At 31.0% G+C, this 24,214-nt stretch overlaps 1 protein-coding gene across 9 annotated transcripts; it reads right to left on the bottom strand.

The window, feature by feature from the left end:
* Positions 1-1,539: 1,539 nt before the first annotated feature.
* KFase (kynurenine formamidase) lies at positions 1,540-23,133 on the bottom strand. 9 transcript variants are annotated; one of them, XM_090119654.1, is made up of 6 exons: positions 18,639-18,762; positions 10,566-10,707; positions 9,878-10,019; positions 7,660-7,761; positions 2,664-2,877; positions 1,540-2,155 (listed from the first exon to the last, which is right to left on the bottom strand). In XM_090119654.1, exons 2-6 carry the CDS (start codon positions 10,659-10,661, stop codon positions 1,696-1,698), a joined length of 1,014 nt encoding a protein of 337 aa, XP_089975780.1. In that variant the 5' UTR covers positions 10,662-10,707; positions 18,639-18,762; the 3' UTR covers positions 1,540-1,695. The 9 variants fall into 9 exon arrangements, with proteins under 9 accessions (XP_089975780.1, XP_089975782.1, XP_089975785.1 ...); XM_090119656.1 differs by having other exon boundaries at positions 10,566-10,721; positions 18,639-18,736; XM_090119659.1 differs by having other exon boundaries at positions 10,566-10,696; positions 18,641-18,720.
* Positions 23,134-24,214: the final 1,081 nt, after the last annotated feature.

The raw sequence follows: 24,214 nt of genomic DNA, 5'->3' as shown, positions 1-24,214 counted from the left end.
TGATGTCCCTTTTGATCGAGGGTCGAAATCTTGAAAGGTAATTAAGTAAAAAACCATCCCCAGACTGGCCAGACAATGCGGCTTTTGTTGTTTGAAAGCGAGTAAGCGGAGGAGTGTGAAGATTCTGGTCTCATTAGCCTTAATGCTTCAATTACGTAGGTATCTATAACAGCGCTATGTTTGCCCTTATTTGTGGAAAATATTTGTGTGTAGGTATAGATACTCTCTCTTCTATTTATAACCTAATATTTTTTTAGAAATTACAGAGGTTTTTGCCGATTTTAAACAGGCGTTATTGTTATGTATTAACTGACGCAACGTTTGGAATATGTAGGTAATTTAACAACGAATACGGCCACGCTCGCTGTTACATGTAAAATCAAACAAGAAAATACTATAATATGTCTAATTTATCTATAAGTAGGTAACTACCTACCTAGTAACGTGTATTTTTACGTCTGAATTATTTATATTAACAGATAGGATACAGAATCATAGAGCATTTATGAGGAAAGACTTATGCGTGATTGTGTTCGAAACCTCGTGGGAGATTAAAGAAAAAATCTTATAGCTATATTTTTCGGTTTTGAATTAGATTAACACCTACTTATGATTTTATGAAAAAAAAAAAAAAAAAAAACTCTTACGTTCCTATACAAATATGTGGGAAGACAAAGTGGGAGACAAGTTGGCAAATCTTTGTATTGTGTTAGTTTTTTGCCTGTTGTAGCTTTCAGACGTCAATACCTTCAATGTCTGAAAAATACCTTTACGTAAAAATATAGGTACTTTGTCACTAAAAATACATCTACATATTATATTCGGTAACATTTTGTTTATGCTATGTCACTATGAACATTATTTGTAAAATGTAACCATATAGGTATAGTAATGTGGACTTAAAAACTATGAAATAGTTTTTAATTTTTTTTGGTACATAAAGCATAGACATTTTTTTGGATACCTAACTGTTTTTTTGTTGATTTTGTTTTTATTTTGAGTCTGTGTAAAAATATTGATGATATAAAGGAAGGTCTGTTGGTATAAACTGCTTCAGTAGGGTAAATAAAAACATGCTTACAGTTATAGAATATTATTTTATTCTTAATGTTTATCAATAAAATATAATATTTATTCTATAGGTAATAGTTATTGTCTATCATAAACATATTAGGTATTCATAAACTAAATATTAAAATACCTACACATGTATTCATCATATAAACATTTACATATACCTACGTAAAATATATAATATCTACATAATGATTGACTTTACAATATGAATACTAATTAGGAACAATAACAATATTAACATTTAAATATCAAAGTTCAAAAATATGATGACAATATGACGTATATAAATATAAATTTATAACAATATAATTGTATAGTTTTAGGAAAGTACTTTACTGTACTTACGAAACTCTTAACGTCTTATAATATTATTCCACTTATATTTACTTTTAGATATAATATGTAGATATCATACATTTTATAATATTAAATACAACTGAACCACTCCTAGTAATTTTGTACCATTCGAGCTTTATTCGAATTTCACGGCAGTAAGATGTATCAGTATAAAATGAATAACTCGATTGTAGCATAACTTCAGCTCTTGTATAAAAACAGACTATAAAATAAAGCACTTAGAATAAATGTACAACGAAGTAATAACAAGCGACAAACACTTTATAAATGTTTACGAACGTCGTGCACCATCAGATTCTTGAGATAATTGTCGTCGTTAGCGAAACACTCGACAATGTCGAAATGGTCCAAGTCATCTTTTATCTCTAAATACATATTTTGCATCAGACAACTGTTGTGTAGCAGTTCGAAGAACTCTCTCGATTGTTTTTTGAACGTGGGACTGTCGTTCTGGCCCGCTAATATGTATACTCTAGTTTTTCGGACTTGCAAGTGTGTGTAACAGTCAAATTGAGGGGATAGTGGTGCTGCCCATTCCCTGGGCAGTTGAACAGCCTCGTTGACAGAAGTGTGAACTAGCTCTCTTAAATCGTATACGCCGGAAACGAGGAAAGCTGCTTGCAAGCGCTGCGTTCCTGGTGTGTTGTCCAAGAAGTCAGCATTTGATAACAACTTGGCGACGAGGTGAGCACCGGCAGAATGACCAGCGAAGTATATTCCCCTGGAATGGAAATTATATCACTATTATAATGCTTGCTAATAGGCGTTCAAAAGAAACTGGTTAACATAATCAGATACATTTTTTATTTATTTCACTACTTTATTTTACTACCATCATCATTGGGTACACCATAAAATCGTATGCTTTTATAGATTATTCATTTATTGGGAAAAGATCGAATTAATCTCATTTATTATATTGGAGATATAATTTTGCATGATTTTATAATCATCTACCTACCGACCTTGTAGGTAGATGATTATATCTTAAAAATATACTTAATGCTAATGGGATTTCAAATACCCAAGATTATACTGGTGGAAACGTCGTACGGACGTGTCGACCATAATATGAGGAGAATATCACATTTGTCAGGAGATTTGCTACTTAATAACAAAAAATATATAATAGAACCACTGTTTATGACGGGACTCATATGGGACAGTATGTATACGTAGTCTTAAGCTGAAGGTGATGAAAGCTAGTGTAATGAGTATGTAAGAATTACCTGGAACCCATTTTCTCAGCGTATTCAAATACAAATTTGGCCGCCTTTTCTATTTGATTAACGATTTCTGGCAGAGTGGCTGCAGGACAGAGATCATAGCCGACCACGATTGTCTTGATTCTGGAGCGATACAGTGGCAGGGCTGGGTACCGGGACACTTCCCGGGAGAGTTCTTGCCAATAACCACCGTGGACAAATACCAAGATTGGAGCATCTGAAAGGAAACAAAGTTTTGTTTACCTGGGGTATGTTATTCGATTGTAGGTACTTAGGCATGTGTAGCTGATTAAATTTACGCCCAAAAATTGCCTCATACATAAAAGGAAATAGCTCTAATAAATGAGGAAGACATGACTTAAATGAATAAAGCATTTAATTTGGTTAAAATAAAATGAAATCATTTAAATTGGTGTAGTCTGGACAGACTACACCAATTTAAATGATTTCATATTCAGAAAGAGATATACATACTAGATACTCTCCATTGGTCAGTCTATATTATTTGTTTACGTTTTTACGATACAATTGAATTCTGAGCAATCCTACTATCCTATCCTATGCTACTATAATATTATAAATGCGAAACTTTGTGAGGATGGATGTGTATGTGTGTGTTTGTTACTCTTTCAAGCAAATACTACTGAACCTATTACAATGAAATTCAGCACACATATAGAGGGACACACATAATTTGGATTAACACATTGGATAGATTTTATCCCAGAAATCCCACGGGAACGGGAACTATGCAGGTTTTTCTTTGAAAACGCGGGCGAAGCCGCGGGCGGAAAGCTAGTAAATATATTTTATAGATACGCTACTTTAGATGGCTTCGAACTTTTACAGAATTTCGCCACCTTACATCTCGTGGGAGGTGCGTCTATCATCGTTTACAATTCCAATCTTCGGGTTGCGAAGACAATCCCGAGGCGTATACCCAGGACACATGACGTACAACTACTTTGAAACAGTTGCTGTTTCAAGCTGACTTTAATATAATTTATTTGTTTTATTTTAAAAACTTTATTGTGCTGCCAACATAACAGAAGTAGGTACAATAAAAACTAGGGCATACAACACAGAAGACGGCTTTATTTCTAACAAGTAATCTCTTCCAGGCAAGCAACAGATTGTGTGAAAACAATATTACTAAAAAGGAGCAGGTAACATAGATAATGTAACATAGCCGTAGTTTTTGTATAGTTACTGAACTGTTTATAATTTTAGCGCTGTGAATTTACCAATGTTATTAACATATTGATGAATTTCATAATTTATATGTCGAAAGTAAATAAATTTTATCATTTTGTGGTCATCTTTCACGTTCCAATTACTGGCTTTGTTTGTTTTTCTCCATAATATTGTTTTGACGTTTGAACAGACTGATTAAAATATGATTAGCAGTATGTTTTATTTAAAACAATACAGTAGTATTGTAATGAAGCCAAACAATATGCACAACGCACATAATACGATAGATTCAATGATTAATTAATTTTCCTGATTTTGATTAAGATTAAAAAAACAAAACAATAAGAACAAAAGATTATAAAAGCGTACTATAACTCGTAGTACTATAACTGAAACGCAACAATACTATATTCTCATATATTATACCGATCTGTTCAATTGTATGAAATGTCTCATAAATAATGCCTCATGCTTAGGTCTCATGTATTTTATGTGCTGTGTTTTACGTCAAACAAACTTCAGTATTTAGATATATTAATAAACACAAATATATTTCAAGTTTTATTTCTATCATATTTTATTGTGTTTTAAGAAAGAGATGACATTTTTTTATCAAGCAGTCGCAGACTATATATATATGAATGGTAGGTATGCATATTGCACATGCTTCGTTTTAAGTAACATTTGTGTGTTTAAGTTATTTAAATTAATACCTGATAAATAATTCCGTTTATCCATATACTGAAACTCGTTCAACAACTTTAAATAATTAGATACTTATGCGGTGTACAGTAGGTATCTATGTAATTGATCAAGTGATTTATGTAACTATGTATGTCCAATTATTGATACATAGTTACTTTTTAGGCGTAAATTACGCAAAATCGGTTATAATCGCCACTTGTATTTAAGTCCAATGCATTGATTATTCATAAATTCTATCTATATTCATATGTTTTCGTAATGTTAAATGTTTTTAATATATTGTGCTCATTTAAGGTGGTCTGCGAGTCACGAACGATCTAAAAATACCCAACAACTTATGCGTATACCTACTCTTCTTTTTAAATGTAGGTAAGCAATGACATTTAAAATGCATAAAAAAAATAAGAACAATTTCGACAACTGAAGTATAAATTATATTGGGTATGGCGAAACGAAGCGTCTAAAAATTCGAGGAAAACATTTCTTCACAAATAGACATGTGCATATTAATATTATATGTATATTATTATGTAATATAAAAACTTTGTTTATTTATTGTAAAAGCAGAGATCATGTTAGTTAAATTCAATTTTAAAGGCTAGAAAGCAATATCCAACCTACCGTTTATTATAACTTTAAGTACCTATCATCATCACTATCACTATCACTACATAGTATAAAACAAAGTCGCTTTCTCTGTCCCTATGTCCCTTTGTACGCTTAAATCTTTGAAACTACGCAACGGATTTTGATGCAGTTTTTTTCAGTAGATAGAGTGATTCAAGAGGAAGGTTTATATGTATAATAACATCCATTAAATAGTGGAGAAGTACTGTTATTTTTGAGGTTTCTAATGTGATGTCGTAAAAAATTACATCTTTTCCGCTTACATTGCAAACGCAGGCTGAACCCTACGAGTTTTATCAAAATAATGTAAGTTAAGTACACATTGAAAAGGTCTACAGAAAAGTCCGCGATGGTATATGTCTATTGTCTATCTCTTATGGATAACCCACAATAACTTATTTTTGTCATTTACTTTTTACGACAAATAATGGCTAATTTTCGAAGCGATTTTAACCAATACAGCATTAATCCTTAACCAATTAAATACCTTGAATACATTGTTCATTTAATATAGATCTATATGGTCCTTTACACCGTATGATTTAAGTGAATATTTTCGAAGATATTACAGATTTAAAAATTGCGGGACGTAGCGTTTGCGGCGGTACCGGCCGGCCGCCCGGCTATATATATTTTATACCCGTGCGAAGCCGGAGCGGGCCGCTATGTTTTTATATTGTACAACGTTCACAGTTTTTCTGTAGTGTATTTAGTATCAGCATTGCACCCGTGCGAAGCCGGGGCGGGTCGCTAGTTATTAATAAGTTAATATAATAATTTCAACACAGAAACTTAAGAATATACAAAACAGAGTAAGTAATATAAAATTAAAATACGGCACTTTGTAAGTACATATATTCCTGCTGTTGCATGTTTGCACAAACGCACACAACGGTTTACTTTTCTAATTAAAGCGATCTCGTTGACTCCACCCTGTATATCTTACTGTATTTCAACTCGTCCTTGCTCCGCATTCTAGCTGTGTTGTCTACCTTTGTATAAATTCAGCTTTTGAAATACATATTGAATTATATTCTACAAATTTATGTCCACTGAACTAGCGAAGCGGAGAGCTAGGATTCTATTTGAATATATTGACGATTTTATTGTAGAGATTTGAAATGAAAATGCAATTGTGGGATAAGTGGAACGTTAACTATAAAATGAGTCCTCGGCTTACTTATACTTTTAAATGCGTTTATTATGCTACTTCTAGTGACGTTATAAGCATAACTAATTCGCAAAGAATATATTTTAATATGTAAAGGGGGCACTGAAAAACAGCGATACCAATGTACCTACTTGACATTGCGGCACAAACAAAACTGTCTCCTTTTTCTTAGGGTTAATTTATTTTTGTCTTGTTTTTACCCGACTACGGCAAAGCAAAAGGAGGGATATGTATGTATGTATGTATGTATATATGTATGTATGTATGTATGTATGTATGTATGTATGTTCATCTGTTCCCTCGTAACTTCTAAACTACTTATCAGAATTCGACAAATGACATATCATTAGAAGCGTCTTAATTGTCCGCTGGTTATAGGCTATACGGGGTTTCACAAAATCTAATGTGGCGCCCTCTAGCGGACAAAATATACAGAGTAAAAAAATAAAGTTAAGATAAATATGCCGTGTTTGGTATCATTTGAAAGCTTTTTACTTGCACATTTTGAATATATATATATTACTAGCATTTGCTTGTGACTTTACCTGTATTCATGGGCTGAATGCATATAATTCAGCGTCGTTTTTTGTCGTAGTTGGGTTTTAGTTGTTTTACTTTTTATCTTGTTCATCTTATGCTTATTTTTTAATTCATATGCTTTGTCTGTGTTTTGTGCTGTCCCTGATGAATAAATATTTGTGTCTTTCTTCAAGTATATTTAAGGTAATCGTGAATTATGATTAAGAATAAATGATAGGCATTTTCCTAAAAGATTTTCCTCTTATTTGATGGACAGACAGCCTTATGCGGTAGGAGTGTACATGAACTCGTGTATGAGTAGTTATACTTAATACTTTAAGAATGTATAGGTACTCTATATAGAGCTTGGACTACATACGCATTCTTCCCCTTGTTATATGTGCTTTCATTCACTACAAACGCATATATAATATGTGGGTATTATTTGAAGTGAAGAGGTTGGTAGGAATTAAGAAGAATTGACTTACTACGTTAGGAGGGTAAGATTTAGACGTATCAACATGCGGCATTTTAGTCTATACAACATACATATAACAAGTAATAAATTAAAGAAAGCATTAAAATTATATGACACTAAATATATTTTCTGAATAACTGTCGAAATAAGTGAATTTGATGACGCGTCTTTCCCTTGATTCTCTCGATTTTATATATTTACTGTTCTGTACTCTGCTTTCTGCTACATTTTTTGTTAGCCACCAAGAACCGAAACCTTCCTTAACTAAAAAATCTGTGTAAATAAAGCATAACTCTGAAACATACCGTCTGGAAGGTCCGTTCCCAAAATATCCAATTTTTGTCCGGGAGTGGAACCGTATTCAATTTCTAATTTATGTGGTATACTGTTGACAGCAGCCTCGCTCGCTGAAAATTAAACATAACGGTTATTTATTTGTCGTAATTACGAACAAGATTTCGTATGATTGAGAGCAAGGAATCACGCTTTGAAGTCACCTTGATTATAAAAATGCGTGCTAGAATAATATTTAACAAAGAGTGAAACAAATTGGATTCATATTTATAAATAAATACGAGAAATTTGCCTTTTCCTTATTAAATATTTAATGAATATTTTTATATTACATTTAAAAATGTTCAAAAGTATGTACGTAGATATATTTTATACAGGTAAAAACTTCCAAAATGATTTATAATAACAAAGAGTAGGAAGTTGCAAAAAACCGACCGACCAACCGACAACACAAGCACACATGTCCTTAAATCGGACTATAATATTCCCGGCTGGATACATGATACGTTGAGTACATATATGTATTGAAAAATAAACCGTAAGAAGGGAATGATTAAGCTTACTTATAATTAATATGATGATAATAAAATGTCCATGTTTATATGTTTACATTAATAAAATAAAAAAAGGGGACGTTACACGCAACTGGTAACTTGCTTTAAGGTCATAACAACAATCACACGTGTTTTCTACCCAGTTACACCTTTGAAGCTTTGTACATGTTTTATAAAACACAAATAAATGTGTGGGTTTGGAGATGGACCCGCCTATATAATATGATATTACAAAATTACCAATTATACAATATTTGTATCTTAAAATATTTTTTAAATTGTAAAGGGGAAAACATGATGTACCTCTCTTATACACAATAGTTAAATAATTTATTTTAATCGATACCGATACTTAATTATAAAATAACAGCTGTAAGTATTTTTTTAACACTTTATCTACTCAAAATAATTACTTACCTAACATTAAAATTTAAAGATTCTTTCCCAAAATGTCTTTGCAAGTGATTCAATATTTGTATAAATATAATACTGTATATTTATCAATTGAAAGCAATGTTCATTATTTTCCATCAGTAGATAGCAATCATGTAGCAAACCTTATTCGTTTAAATTTACCAGAATAAGAGGGATTTTCTTTGAGTTTTAGTTCTTTAGATAATAAAGTAATATTGTAATTTATAATAAAAGAAGAAGGATATAAATTAAGAAAATAAATATTGATCACAAATGTATTTACGACATGTTGTTTTTCTTCTTACATTGTATACCTTTACCTACCTAGAGATTAAAATTTAATTGAAAGCATTAAATTTTTTTTTCATTTTCGCTTTAAACGATATAATGAAAGAAATAATAATAAAATGTTGATAAGGATATATCGGCGTTTTTTGTCTTGTGTAGTGACGGTTTAAAATATGTATTTAATTTAGACGCGAAGTAGCATGACAAATGGGCCATAAATGGATATTGTTTTTAATTTCTTTGAAACGGTTCAAATGTGATGATTAGACTCAGACTTTTTTATGATTTTATGTTACTTATGTTTCTTTGTATATTTTTCACATTGTCATTTCTTAGTATAAACCGAATTGAATTGGAAATTCGACTACTACGGCCCAATTATGCGAAATTTCTCGTTTCCAATGGACTATATCGTTCAGTACATCTAAGAAGGATGTAACGAGTTAAAACTCAAGTTTTAACTAGGTACTTCCCATTTTCTTGATTCGACTATTGCTCAATATTCCTTTGATAATTTCGATCGATAAGAGCGATTCGTATAAGAATATGTGTATATTCGTAAATATTAAATTATCGAAGTTTTATCATTGTTTTAAGTCGATGGAATCCGGAATAAATTGTAAGCTATATGTATACTTTAAGACTTTTTAATATAAGTGACTACAGAAATATACCTACTTAAGTATATATGTATAAAAAGTAGAAAAAAACATTTGGACATTTATTTTTATGTTATTGCAGTTGTCTAGAACAAGACCATGTTTAAACATATTGTTATCAAAGGTCCTATAGGTTATTAAAATCTGGTGACAATTGTTTTTATTATTATATATTTAATGTGATAACATTATTATCATTTAAAACTGTTCTTGTTACGTATTCGTAATTTCTGCAATTATGCGAATATTAGTGTATTGTTATTTGGCTATTTTCTGGTTAAAATTATATTGATTTAAAAATAAAACACGTCTACCTGCTGTTACAAAGGCTACGTGGTGCTGCAGCACCTCTTGTGCTGTATTAAATCTTGTTGACCATCTGCTTGGAGAATACTGCTTCTCGAGATCCATATCTTCGATAATAAGAGCCATTTTATCAGACTTTACACGTGGTACCTAGAAATAATCATGAGTAAATAAATAGATGATAGTGTACGGAAAACTATATCAAAATATACTATGTTAATAATGTACTGATTAGCTCTAATTTAATCCCCATTAATCAGATAGTGTAGGTACAGACTATTTTATTTATTAAAACCGATACTTCGTTACAAGATTAGGTATCTCTAATTTGAATTGAAATGTGAACAAACTCATTAAAGGTTCAATATTGCTACTGGTTTTTCTATAATATTTACGCAAAAAGTGTGTATTCGTTCATGAGAGATTGAGAGATTGTAAATATCTAGGGCAACGTCTAGACTATACATTTAGCTAGCTACATTCGACAGGTATTAGAAACGTTATTTGTTTATCCCATAGCTTAGGTAAGTTATAGGTAACATTGTTTCCGTTTTGCGATTGAACGTGATATAGTGCTGTAGTGACGACACAAACCGAGGATCACAAAAAAAAATAAGTTAAAAAGATAACGGTTCTAAATCTTAATATAAAATAAGGCTTTTTCAATTGAATTAGAATTTCGAATATATTCCAGACCTTTTTATTTTTTTGTATCGGCGCTATTTTCTGTCTCGATGTAATCCACTTGAATACGCTTTTAATTATTGAAAACCATTTATTTTGTCTCTTCATTTTGCACTCAAAATTCCTTAACGTTATAAACTTGGCTAAAACACGACTGAAGTTATAACACTATAATATTATGAAGATAATATATCTATAGATAATGTTATATCATTTGCAAAATACATACATAACTCTTACTACATTTGTTTAGACTTTACGGGATTATCTTATGAGCGATAACCGTTGTTATATGGCACGCACACAGCTAAACAAAAGATGGAACTTTGATATTTTTATATGTCGCGTATATGCGAAAACTTGTTGCGTAAAAAGGTACACAATGCAAGTGCTTCGTAGGCCATTATCGAAATATGACACGCACATTTCATACCGCAGAACACTCCAACCAGATTTGTTGAAATGTTTTTTTTTATTATTGGCCGGTGGGAACGATGAAGATGTTTATTAATATTTCACGTAATATGATAGCAATACTGTTATAACCTCAGCTCGTGTTATATGTTATAAGGTGATAGCATACCATAGCGTGATGTAAAATATATTACATCAGTAAATTAAATTTAATGGTTTAATGCTTATTATAAAACAATCAGAATGTAAGACGAAAGGCTATCGTTCAATTTATAGTGGTCATGTTAAAGTCACTTCTGTAACTATGACAATCGCTTAATAATTTACAGTGTGTTATCAGGTTGTTGACCTACATTGATATTCTATTTATACTTCATGTAAACATCGTAGATCGACGAAATATTTCAGCACTTTTACCCAAATACAATTTCAGCACCTAACACAAAGCTTTTATGCTTGATTATGTATGTGTAATCTGTAATCTGTTAAAATGACGTGTTTTATTGAGTTGAGATATCTTAAAATAATTATGACCTATTCAAACAAAGAGAAGTAAATGTAATTTACGACAATGATTACGGAAATATCTTATTCACATTCTACTCCAGTCAGTCTAGACATTCAATTCACAATAATTCCAAAAGTTATCAAACTTCGGTCAAGTGAATGGTACATTGGGACGACAATAAATCCCATTTTGCAACCTTGTCCGCAGTCCGGAACTGCAATTAAATTATTTTTTGCTTTATGGTCCTGAAAAAAATTCCAAAAGTTCTGCAAACTTGGGGAAGTTTTCGATGTAATATTTCATATCACGTATTAAATTTGCAACCAATCTCAGTGTACGGAACATCTTTTAATATTGAATATTAATGTTTTTTTTTATTAAACTGAATGAGGTTGCAAATTTGTAAATGCACCAGAATAGATGTTTTCGAAGTTTGCAACCAAGTTCCAAAACTTTTGTAATTATTCCGAGACCACCTTACTCGAAAAAATGACCACGAATTAAAAATAATTATAAATAAACATGTTCCGGTCAACGAAAAAGGTTGCAAATTTATACAACCGTTCGGTATATATTTCCGATATCTGTGTTAAGTTTGCAGAACTTTTGGAAATTTTTTCACGACCATACAGCAAAAAATAAATTAATTGCAATTTTAACAATGTTCCGTACACTTAGATTGATTGCAAATTTAATACGTGATATTATGAAATATTATATCGAAAACTTCCCCTAGTTTGCAGAACTTTTGGAATTTTTTTCACGACCATACAGCAAAAAATAATTTAATTGCAATTTTAACAATGTTCCGGACTGCGGACAAGGTTGCAAAATGAGATTTATTGTCGTCCCAATGTACCATTTACTTGACCGAAGTTTGAAAACTTTTGGAATTATTGTTAAATTCTCGATTTTCAATGTCGATTCTGACTGATCTATTCATTTTGTTTTAAATTCAAAAGACGATATTCTTATGTATGTTTTTTTATTGTTGTTTAGGTGGAAGAGGCAGACATTAAGTAATCGTAAATTAAATAATTTTACCATCAAACAAGATAACTATATAATATTGTAATCCTTGTCCGTGATATAAATACAAGTTACAACAATGGACAACTAGTGATATAGTATGCATATAATATAATATTATGATATTTTTAATTGATGTATCCCTATATGACATTAATGATCTTATACAAGTTGTATTGTATTCTGCAATTAATTTCATATCAATACAAATATTGTAAAGCTGTATTATATTAGTACTTATATTATAATAGTGTATAGTATTGTGTGATATTTTAATTATATTCGATGTTCTGAAGTGCGAAATCATGAAATAAACTAAGAAAATTGTGGCCAATAAACTAAAATAATTATTGTTGATGTTAAGGATTACACAGAACATTTAATAGACAAAAGACAAGGCAGGATTCAAATTCGTTTATATTAATTAAACTTTAAGGTACTACACAGGGATTGAATCCCACGGGGATTACCATTACGTTACATTGATCGAATTTACAATTTCATCTCAAAAGCCTCTTTAATTGTCGATGAAATCTTTGGAAATACCGTTTACCGGGTATCGAGGGATTCGCGCTATTGACCTATTTCCACAAAAAAGCTTCAGAGCGTTAGCAGATTACACCGATTTTCGCGACCTATTCAAATTGGCGCGAGAATTTTGCCGAATCATACATCTCTATTTTACGGAAGATAACAACGGAAATTATTAAAGACTAGCGGTCCGCCCCGGCTTCGCCCGGTACATATTTCGCAATTAAAGGTAGCCTATGTTCTTTCCCAGGGTCTAAAGATTATCTGTGCCAAATTTCATCAAAATCGGTCCAGTAGTTTATGCGTGAAAACCATACATACAAACCTTTCCTCTTTATAATATTAGTATAGATTTAAATCGTCTTTGCTTATACTATTTAAAGGTATTATATGAATTACAAATATTTAACCAATCTTTCTTATTTGGTTTTGTGCTTTAGGTTCATAGAATATTATATTAAAACATATATTGCGAGCTTATTAAGAAGGAATTACCAGGTCAATGTTGACTAGTCTCTAGAGTTTGTTTATACAAAATTAATTATTATTTTAAAATGTTGTTGAACATTAAACTGGTCTATCCGTAAATGCAAGCACAACAATGTAACAGAGGTAATTTTGCAGGAAACTCAATACCAGGCAGCTCTATACGACTTTACTTTTTCTTTTTGTATATAAATCTTTTATATCTCAGTATTAACTTCATATATGCAATTGTATTCTTAATCATCTTATTTGATTAACAATATCAAACACGAGAAAATACAATATCAAACAATTTATAATATGTGCGTCTGAAATAAGTCATTGTTCTTGCTTGTAGTAGGTACAAATTATTTATTGCCATATGAATAGGATTAAATCTGTGCTTACCTTTGCAATAAAATTTATATAGGTAAAATATGTATGATGATCGCAACAGTGTATATTGTAACATATTAACATAGTACTAACATAGATATGGTAAAACGTGACGAGCACCTTATACAGTAAATATTTTCTTAGATCGAGAATTTATAAGATGCATCCCACTAATGATATCAATTCATGTTAATCTTAAATATCATAAGGGCACCTCGTTAGCCGATAACCATTTGTTATGAAATCATTAGTCAGTATCCACTATATTTTTAGATCATATTTAGCGTTATATTAGAAATCTACTATTTAGATAATGTTATAAATCTTGTAGTCACGAGTGGGCCATAATTGTTTACTGGAATATGAGACTGTCATGGACCAGGCTTGTATACTAAAACAAATTGCTTACTAAAAATTCGAATAAGACGGCAGTAAATATGCAGAAAGTTTATATAGGTATTGTATAAAAATATGATACTTAATAATAAAAGATAAATAATAATACATACTTTTTTATCTGGGCATGTGCTGCAGATGTTACATAAAATTATTAAATTATCATTAAGAAATACGTGATGCCCATGCCAGATTTCAATATGATAACCTACAGTCAATCATTATTAACAGCAAAAGCTGGTTCGAGCAGTGACAACACGCTAATAAGTCATTTATTATCAAACTAATTTAATGTGTCCATTTGATGTTTACTTAATTATCAGTAATTATGCAAAACAGTTTAATTTATTATCGTTTAAGCACATAAATAATAGGCAAATATATCTGATCTTTGATGCAGTTATTTTTTGTAAGATTGATAGTTTACTGGCAACATAACTCTTATCTATGCCATAAACTTTGGTATAACAATATGTTAAATTCTTTAGTTCTCTAATCTCTTAAATAATTCGTTATCTCCACACATATAAAGGATGTAAAACTTAAAAGATGTCATGTTTTATTTTCTGAATAGGTACACGATGATAAAGGTATAGAAAATTCTGCCTCTGCATTTGTTTATTTATATTTACATTTTACGCTACTTAACCTTCTATCAATTTAAATGCTCTCTTATTATCTCAAGACTGGAGAGCTAATTAATAAAACTTTAACCGTATTAAGCCTTATTTTGGTTTTCTCAACAATTTCATCATTTATTTTACGGAAAGCCAGTAAGACATTTACTAACAGAGAGGCTTTAAAGCTCTGTCTACGCAGGTGTGGCTAGATAACAGATGAGCTTTCACAGAACACATCTGCAGATAACTTGTAGGTAAATTTGTTTAACCATACTAACTAAATTAATTATTTGGACAACTAATTTTTATGGAGGATTAGTTTAAGAATTCGATTATCTTGAACAGATAAACGAATTTTATGTTGTGTATAATATGTTGATGTCACTGTAAGATTAAAGATAAGCTTCGTTATAACAGTGCGTTGAATTGTAAATAGTTTGGTTCAGTTAATAATCTTTCGACAGTTTACGATCTCTTGTGAAAGATTATTATAATCGAATGGTATTTACAATCTTATGTGACATAGGTACTCGTATAGAAAACTTAATTTACGTAAGAGTAAAAGCTTGGTGAAATATACTATCCATGTAATATAATGTCTTCCTTATTCAAAGGGGAAATTCGATTTAAACTTATAAAAACGTTGTCTTCGTTTAAAGTACCTACTGAATGAAGTTCATATCGTGTCTTGATAATTCGCATCAGTTTTATAAAGACAATTTAACTTTTAACAATTATAAGTGTTGTATTTTTCATTTTAAACAATTTCCATTTTGTACGACATATCTAGCCTTTCTTTCACTTTCATAGTCTGATGGAAATTGGAACTGAAATCTGACACATCAGAAGGAATATTAAGCTCTCAACATGAACCTAATTTACGAGGGAATAGAGTAAAATGATACGATTGTTTTATTCATTTATATACCCGCATTTTTAAATGTAGGTTAATAACTAGAAATGATTCCCATTAGGAAATATTATCACCTATAATAGAAATGACCTTCACGCATTCTACAGCTGAATCAACTAGCAATATTCTATTTAGATAATTTAAGTTAATTGTCAGTTTTCGGTAATAGTATTGATTATCACTTTCTATGTTATCGACTTTACGAACATGAATTTTTATCGCTAAATAAGTGTGAATTTTATGAAAACAGCAAGCGATATTTTTTGTCGTGTTTTTGGCTTGACATTTGGCTGCTCCAAATACTTCATAAATTCTTCAGGACTTGTGTTATTTTGGATGAAATTATTTTATAAACTAGATAATACCACAGATAATGTAATAGGTACTAGACATACTAGATAATACTATGATACTCAGCAGAATGAGCAGTGGTGTTACAAACAACAAGCACACTGCACAATCATAGTCGTGTAGGTACTACCGTAAAATTCTTATCATAAATATTCATATAGGTATGACTTAGTTACCTTTAACTATGCATTATTTCTTCTAAAGAAAAACTGTACTTTAATTAAAACTTTAAATGTTTCACACAAATAACGTAACGACGTAGCTTAGTACGTACGTAGAACTCTACGTACGTAGGACGTAAATTCTGATATAAAATTTATGTGCAAAAACTGGGTACAAATTACTTGTTGTAACTCAATAAGTAAGTGGATTATTGGATCCGCTTCACTACACAAAAAAAAACGATACTTATATAAAATTACGCGTTATTACAGGTAGAGTCAGCCTTGACGTGTTAAAAGGCGGAAATTCATGAACTAATATTAGGTTTTTTCAGGGATCATTTGAACATTTGAGCGGAAACAATTAATGATATCAATGGTTAATTTCAGATCTTAATGAAAACATTAAATTAATACTTATAACCTCCTCCTTTTTTTGAAGTCGGTTAAAAATATACCTACTCGCATGAAGATTAACTTACCTATAGCACTAATATTGTAATACTGTGGTCTGATAGAAATAATTCTATACGAGTAGGTATTATCGCATTCTACGAGTAGGTGTTATAAACTATAAAGTTTGTAATCATGCCTAAATTTCATTTTTCTTTGAAATGTTCATGTATCCATTTACGAACTACACACATATTGCTAGCTGTAGTAGCTATTAAGTTTCCATTCATAGCTTTTGGCACGGAAACCTTAAAATACCTCATTAAAAATCTTTAACTTTAAACTATACGACCTACTTCATTATACAACTATTTAAAATATTATACACACACCGGCACAATTAGCGGAACACAAACCGATGTGCGAGAACATCGTCTGGGATTTGAACGTATGGCAGCAGGTTCTCTTTACTGATGAGTGCAGAGTTCTTTTAAAACAGATCGATGGGAGACAGCGAATATGGAGACGCAAAGGAGAACGCCACATACAGTCTAATTTTGAACACACAGTGGCTTATGGTGGCGGCTCGATTATGGTTTGGGGAGGGATATGTTTGGGAGCTCGCACGGAGTTAGTGATAGTCACAGGAGGGACCATGACAGCAGATCGATACATCAGAGACATTTTAGAAGAACATGTTGTACCATTTGCCCCATTTATTGGTGACGACTTTATTCTAATGCAAGATAATGCTCGTACTTATAGAGCACAATCGGTACAGGCATATATCTGAGCCACGTAGGTATACCGGTGATGCAGTGGCCAGCAAATTCCCCCAATATGAATCCAATAGAGCATGTCTGGGACTTGCTAAAAAGAAGGGTTAAATCCAGAATGCCAGCCCCCAACAATCTGAATGAACTTGAAAACGCATTACTTGAGAAGTGGGAGCGGTTGCCTCAAGAAATCATCGATAACATAATCTGTAGCATGCCCAGACGAATGAAAACCGTAATCAGAGCAAGAGGGGGAAACACTCGATATTAATTTTGCTTTAATTTTATTGTTAAATCATTTAATGCATACTTTTTTTATTTTTTGTGATGGTTCATAATTATCCAAAAATTTCACTTATTTCAAATTTCTTTATTTTTTCAATAAAAAATAACGAAGACTTTTCAAAGTCGTTGTTAAAAGATGTTAATCAATTTGTTAGTTTGTGTCTAATTACATTTTCGTCAAAAATATGCGTTATTATCTCATAGTCTCACTTTTTTTTCTGTTCCGCTAATTGTGCCGGTGTGTATATTTAAATTCTCAGTTTGGCAATCGAGGTTAGCGTTCTTTATATAGAACTTGTCAAGCAAGAACTGCATTTTACTAGAAATAAGTTCAATATGAGTATTTATTTCATCTTATTGACTGCGTGCGATAATATAATACGTTATATGCTAATGCTTGTACCTATCTGTTTAAAAAAAAATGAAAATTGAACTAAATTGTATATTTATTTTTGTTGGTGGTTGGTTTTATTTTTTCTTTAATCTCTAGGAGAGACACACCTATAATATAATAACCACAATAATAATACATATAAAACTCTATTGATTACATTATCAAATAAATAATAAGTTCTAAAGATATGAATGTATTTTGCATACGATATAACATTCCTATAAATAAAGTCTAATAATTAAACCGATTTCAATTGTGGTTTGGACCGCATTTATAGACTTGACGTTTGAAGAACTTTCTGTGGTTATTGATAAAACGACGATTTATACGTTGTGGTTTAAATTATAATAACTGTACTTTATGTTAAAACGTCTTTCCACATTGAAATGTTCAAAATTATTATAGTATTTAACGTAGGAAATCTATCATTGGTAAAATATCTTAAAATAATACACTTGATAGTTTAACACGCGTATTACGGCATACTGACACACACAATATAATATAAAATAAAATACGATCGCGCGTCAACGCATCATACGCGTAACTAATGCGTCAAGATAGTCCCCCAATAAACATATGAAGGGGGGGTCAATCAAATATTTAAATCACTTTATATCTTGTTAACAGAGTATACAATCAATCAAATTGTTACGTTACAATGTATGTTACTAATAAAAAAGCCATATCTTATTATTTTTTTATTGGTCAATAGAGAGAACTATAGATAACTAGCTTTCCACCCGCGGCTTCGCCCGCATTTTCAAAGATAAACCCGCATAGTTCCCGTTCCCGTGGGATTTCCGGGATTAAACCTATCCTATGTGTTAATCCAAGTTACCCTCTATATGTGTGCTAAAATTCATTGTAATCGGTTCAGTAGTTTTTGCGTGAAAGAGTAACAAACATCCATACAAACTTTCACATTTATAATATTAATAGGATTTCTAGTCAATTTAATAATTTTGAAGACGTATTTTTACCGTTTGTTTGCTCGAAAGGTACCACTTTATTATCAATTACTACTCCATTACTGTAATTGAGTTTAAATTACACGAATTTAATTTAAGTTCATTATATTTAATTTACTTTGCGCGGTCAGTTACCAATTAAAGATTCGATTAATGAATCGTCTATATCGATCCTGCGATCATTTATCCTGGGTCCTGACCTCTTATCTCTAATCTAATTTACGGTCACATCCAATGAACGAATTTCTGTGGGCGTGTATGTTGCATACCATATGGTGACACATATTATGGCGAATACCTATATCTCGTTGTATATATGTTTTCAATAAGAAGCGATAACTTTATAATTTTACGAGATAGTAAGTAAGGCCTTTTTAATACCTACCTTTTTAATATTTTTTCTTTAACAGAAGTAAATAAGTACGATAATCATCATATTTATTTTATCATAGTTATTGTAAAATGAGATGAAATTCTATCTATGATAGTTTTACGTATCTGATATTATATCATACTAGCGACCCACCCCGGCTTCGCACGGGTGCAATGCTGATACTAAATACACTACAGAAAAACTGTGAACGTTGTATATAAAAACATAGCGGCCCGCTCCGACTTCGTATAGATAGCCTGGCGGCCGGCCGGTACCGCCGCAAACGCTACGTCCCGCAATTTTTAAATCTGTAATTTATCTTCGAAAATATTCACTTAAATCATACGGTGTAAAGGGCCATATAGATCTATATTAAACGAACAATGTATTCAAGGTATTTAATTGGTTAAGGATTAATGCTGTATTGGTTAAAATCGCATCGAAAATTAGCCATTATTTTTCGTAAAAAGTAAATGACAAAAAAATGTTATTGTGGGTTATCCATAAGAGATAGACATATACCATCGCGGACTTTTCTATAGACCTTTTCAATGTGTATAATACTTAGTACATTATTTTGATAAAACTCGTAGGGTTCAGCCTGCGTTTGCAATGTAAGCGGAAAAAATGTAATTTTTTACGACATCACTTTAGAAACCTCAAAAATAACAGTACTTCTCCACTATTTAATGGATGTTATTATACATATAAACCTTCCTCTTGAATCACTCTATCTATTAAAAAAAACCGCATCAAAATCCGTTGCGTAGTTTCAAAGATTTAAGCGTACAAAGGGACATAGGGACATAAGGACATAGGGACATAGGGACAGGGAAATCGACTTAGTTTTATACTATGTAGTGATGATACCAATCGGCTGATATAAATATAACTAGGCCAAAATAAAAATAAAACAGACTCTACCATATTACATTTTTAATAATTCATTTTTATACTTTCTCTTGCACATAAAATTAATTTTATTTCAATTAATTATGTATTGCCTTATTATTCTATAATTATAGTTTTCTGAAAAACATCGAAACACCAATTATATACCAGATTTTGCAAACAAGGTGAAGGGCCTCAATCTTAAAATAAACGAAAATACCGGTTCAATTCCATATCGAATTTATAAATACAATAAAATAGTTTTAAATTTACAACATGACTAGGTACTCTACTTTTAGGTACATTCAAGGTTCTTGGTTCCATTACGATATAAAAGGAACTTGTTTTGTCAGTTTGCATGTGTGTACTCTGTGGTTAATAACCACATAGCTATAGTAGAATGTAAGATCATTGTAGTGTTTGTTTTAATTTGCTAGAAGGAGCTTTTACGCACTGACAATAAGTGCCGAAAGTTCAATGTAATAAATCTTTACAAGTAATTTGAAAATTTAATCACCAAGAAGGGGAAATTAATTCAAATCCTATTAAAACGTTTAAAATGCTAACATAAAACAGCTTGAAGATGATAAGTATTTTGTTATACTTGTAGATTTAATAGAAATGTTATTTATAATTTAAAACATTTTGGCTACTGTGAAATATTATGTGTATCTTTGTCAAGAAACGTATACATATACGTAGATTACGTAATAATATAACGAATAAGTAAGAAAGTATCGTATTCTGATACTTTCTTGAAACACTGACTTAAATTTTAAAATAAACTAGCGGTCCGCCCCGGCTTCGCCCGTGGTACCTACATGTTTAAACTATCCTATCTCTCAAGTTGGATCGAACTGCACATGGTGTGCGAATTTTATTATATTCGGTTAAGTGGTTTAGGAGTCCATTGAGGACAAACATTGTGACACGAGATTTATATATATTAAAAGGTAACAAACCTATAGATATTTGCTTTCTGTTGATTTACAAATATTCAATTCGTTTTAACAATAGATTTCTAGGATAATCGTTTGCCAGTGATAATTATTACTATATTTGACATTGGTTTACCATTCCGTGATCCTAAGAAAGGTAATACTTATGATAATTGCTTGAATTTTGTAATTAAAATTAAAAGCATAATTCCAATACAAACAATTATTTCAACGGGTAAAGAGTTTTAAAATGGATCAACATACAGTAGCACCTGTATATCCACGAGGTGAACTCACGGCTTCTGTGAGAATTGAGATGTGCTAATGGGTCATTGACCGATCTTATAATACGATTACTACACGTATCGAACACAGTAACAATATTACATTGTTCTTAAATAGTATCTACTGCTATTTTTATTTTAATTATAAATTATTATGAGAAGTAAATGATTAAACATATGCCTACCTTAGTGGTTGGATGCACTCTGCAATATTACACGGCCTAAAAAGTATAAATTCTATCTAGTAGGCGATATTTTAAACAATAACATAATAACGACTAGCTAATGATATTTTGAACGGGGTTTGTTTTCTGTAGGCGATGCAGATGTAGCAATACGTATTAAAGAGGTTGCGCAGTTTAAAACTAGACGTTGAAATACAAAAATACTTAGTACTCTAGTGAGATTAACTTCTCCGATTAAAAGTTATTATCGAAAAAGGTAACCTCAAGTCTCTTATTACCTAGGTCCTAATTCCATCTTCTACGAAAATGTGCAGTTTCTGTTGATACTTGCGATTTATTATTGAGAAATTATTGTAATTGCTTAATGCATATTTATAGTCCAATCGATATCAGATAATTTTTCTTCGATTGATACCTAGATTGATATTTTCATTGTTTTGACCTAATTTCCGACCGCACTTTAAAATGCTAGTAAAGCAAAGAACTCACTGTAAATATAATATATTTATATTTTATGTTTCTTTTATTCTATCTTTTTATAGAACTAATATTTATTAATTATATCAAAAGAGACCTTCAAGATTTACAAACATTTAAATACCTTTACGATTTATAATAATTAATGTTTAAATGTCACTTGATCATCGTTCACCACCAAAATTATATCTCAACTCATTTATGCAGGTACACATAACACATTATTATTACATACAATAGTAAATCATAATTATATACATTCAGTTATACCACAGAATTCATAACTGACCCAGCCAATGTCAGTTATTTTTATAGTTAAATTTTGCGTGAAAATATTGATTAATATTTTGTTAAGATTTAATGCTACGAATAATATTGACTTATTTATTGAAATTTATAAATGATAGGTTTATTGTGAAAGTTTACAAATAAAGATTGTGATAACGGTGTGCAAAGTGGAATAACGCAATGATATCAACCTACATAATTTAAAGATAAAATATCTTTGAGAATCGAAAAGCAATTATACTATTTCTATATAATTTAACAATCGTTTATAAATAGCAACTTATTTTCAGGATACCTAAATGTGTCAATTTAAAAATAGACAACTAATTTTGCAATTCGCATTCTGTAATAAAAAAATTGAAAAAGTACTCACTTTTTAAGGGATCGGTATCAAATGTAAACAATTAAAGTTGAGTTAGGAATGTTTGTAAACAAGCGGTTTGACTAGATGCGTGGACGCATGCACGTTGACCGGTTGCACTCGAGATTATGAATAAACGAGGAATGTGAACCAACTACACGCATATACTGACAGTTGCTGTGAGATAACTGTTGCTTTATTCCACCACAAGTTTCATAAAACAATTGCGCCTACGATAATGTGTAAGCTATTCTTACTTATAAGTATATGTGCTCCTACAACTATGGAACTTATTATTATACTCTAACGCAACTACCAACAGACAATATCTATGATTTTAATGAATGATATTATGAACACGTTTTTGGAATTTCCATTCATAAATTGCGATATTATTTAATGAGGACCGAACCAAAGTAAGCTGCGCATAAATTACTAAGTGAATTTATATTTTATTGATGTAAATCTGCTTCAATGAATATAAAACATTTGCATATTTTGTTCTTCAAAGGTCATTTAAGAAATGCGGGTTACTGAAAAAATAGTCTTATCTCTTTTTATTTGTTATATAAGTGTCTGAACACTGCAAATTACATAAACAAAAAGCTGTGAAATTACCCGGTAAAATTTAAAATTGATTGTAACTTTTTACAATGATTAAAATACAATAGTTCTAATACAATAGACATTCAAGTTGAAATTATTGTAGAATCTAGGTTCAGTTCTCACAATAATTATACATTGTTGCCTCGTAGAGTACATACTTACTTTCCATCTCATACATTGCATTAGTAAATAAATACCTATTAGGTACTTCTAGTATACCTAGTATTATATTATATACTAGCTTTTTACCCGCGGATTCGCCCGCTAACCTAACCTAACCTATCAAATGGTATACCTGCTAAATTTTTTCCTCCTTTTATTATTCCTTTTGAATCACTCTATCTATTTAAAAAAACTTATTAAAATCCGTTGTGTTGTTTTAAAGATTTAAGAATACATAGGGACAGCGAAAGCGACTTTTATACGCGATATTAATTTGGCACGTTCTACTTCAGCCCAAAACACTGGATGATTTTGACTTATGAGGTGTCATCATTAGAATATTGGTGGTAGTGACTGGGCTATGTCGGGTTTTTTGTTTTCATCATAAACATGATTCTTGTTACTATATTTACGTATACCTACCCACTCATCGTACCTAAGTAGTAGATATTCGTACTAATTTATGGCACGGACATACTTGGGTCCATTTCAT

Source organism: Colias eurytheme, chromosome 3 (assembly GCF_061535395.1).
Source record: "Colias eurytheme isolate Ceu_HAF_F1 chromosome 3, ilColEury1 Martin Lab GWU primary, whole genome shotgun sequence".
Taxonomy (NCBI): Eukaryota; Metazoa; Arthropoda; class Insecta; order Lepidoptera; family Pieridae; genus Colias; species Colias eurytheme.
This window is presented reverse-complemented; position numbering and strand designations above follow the sequence as displayed.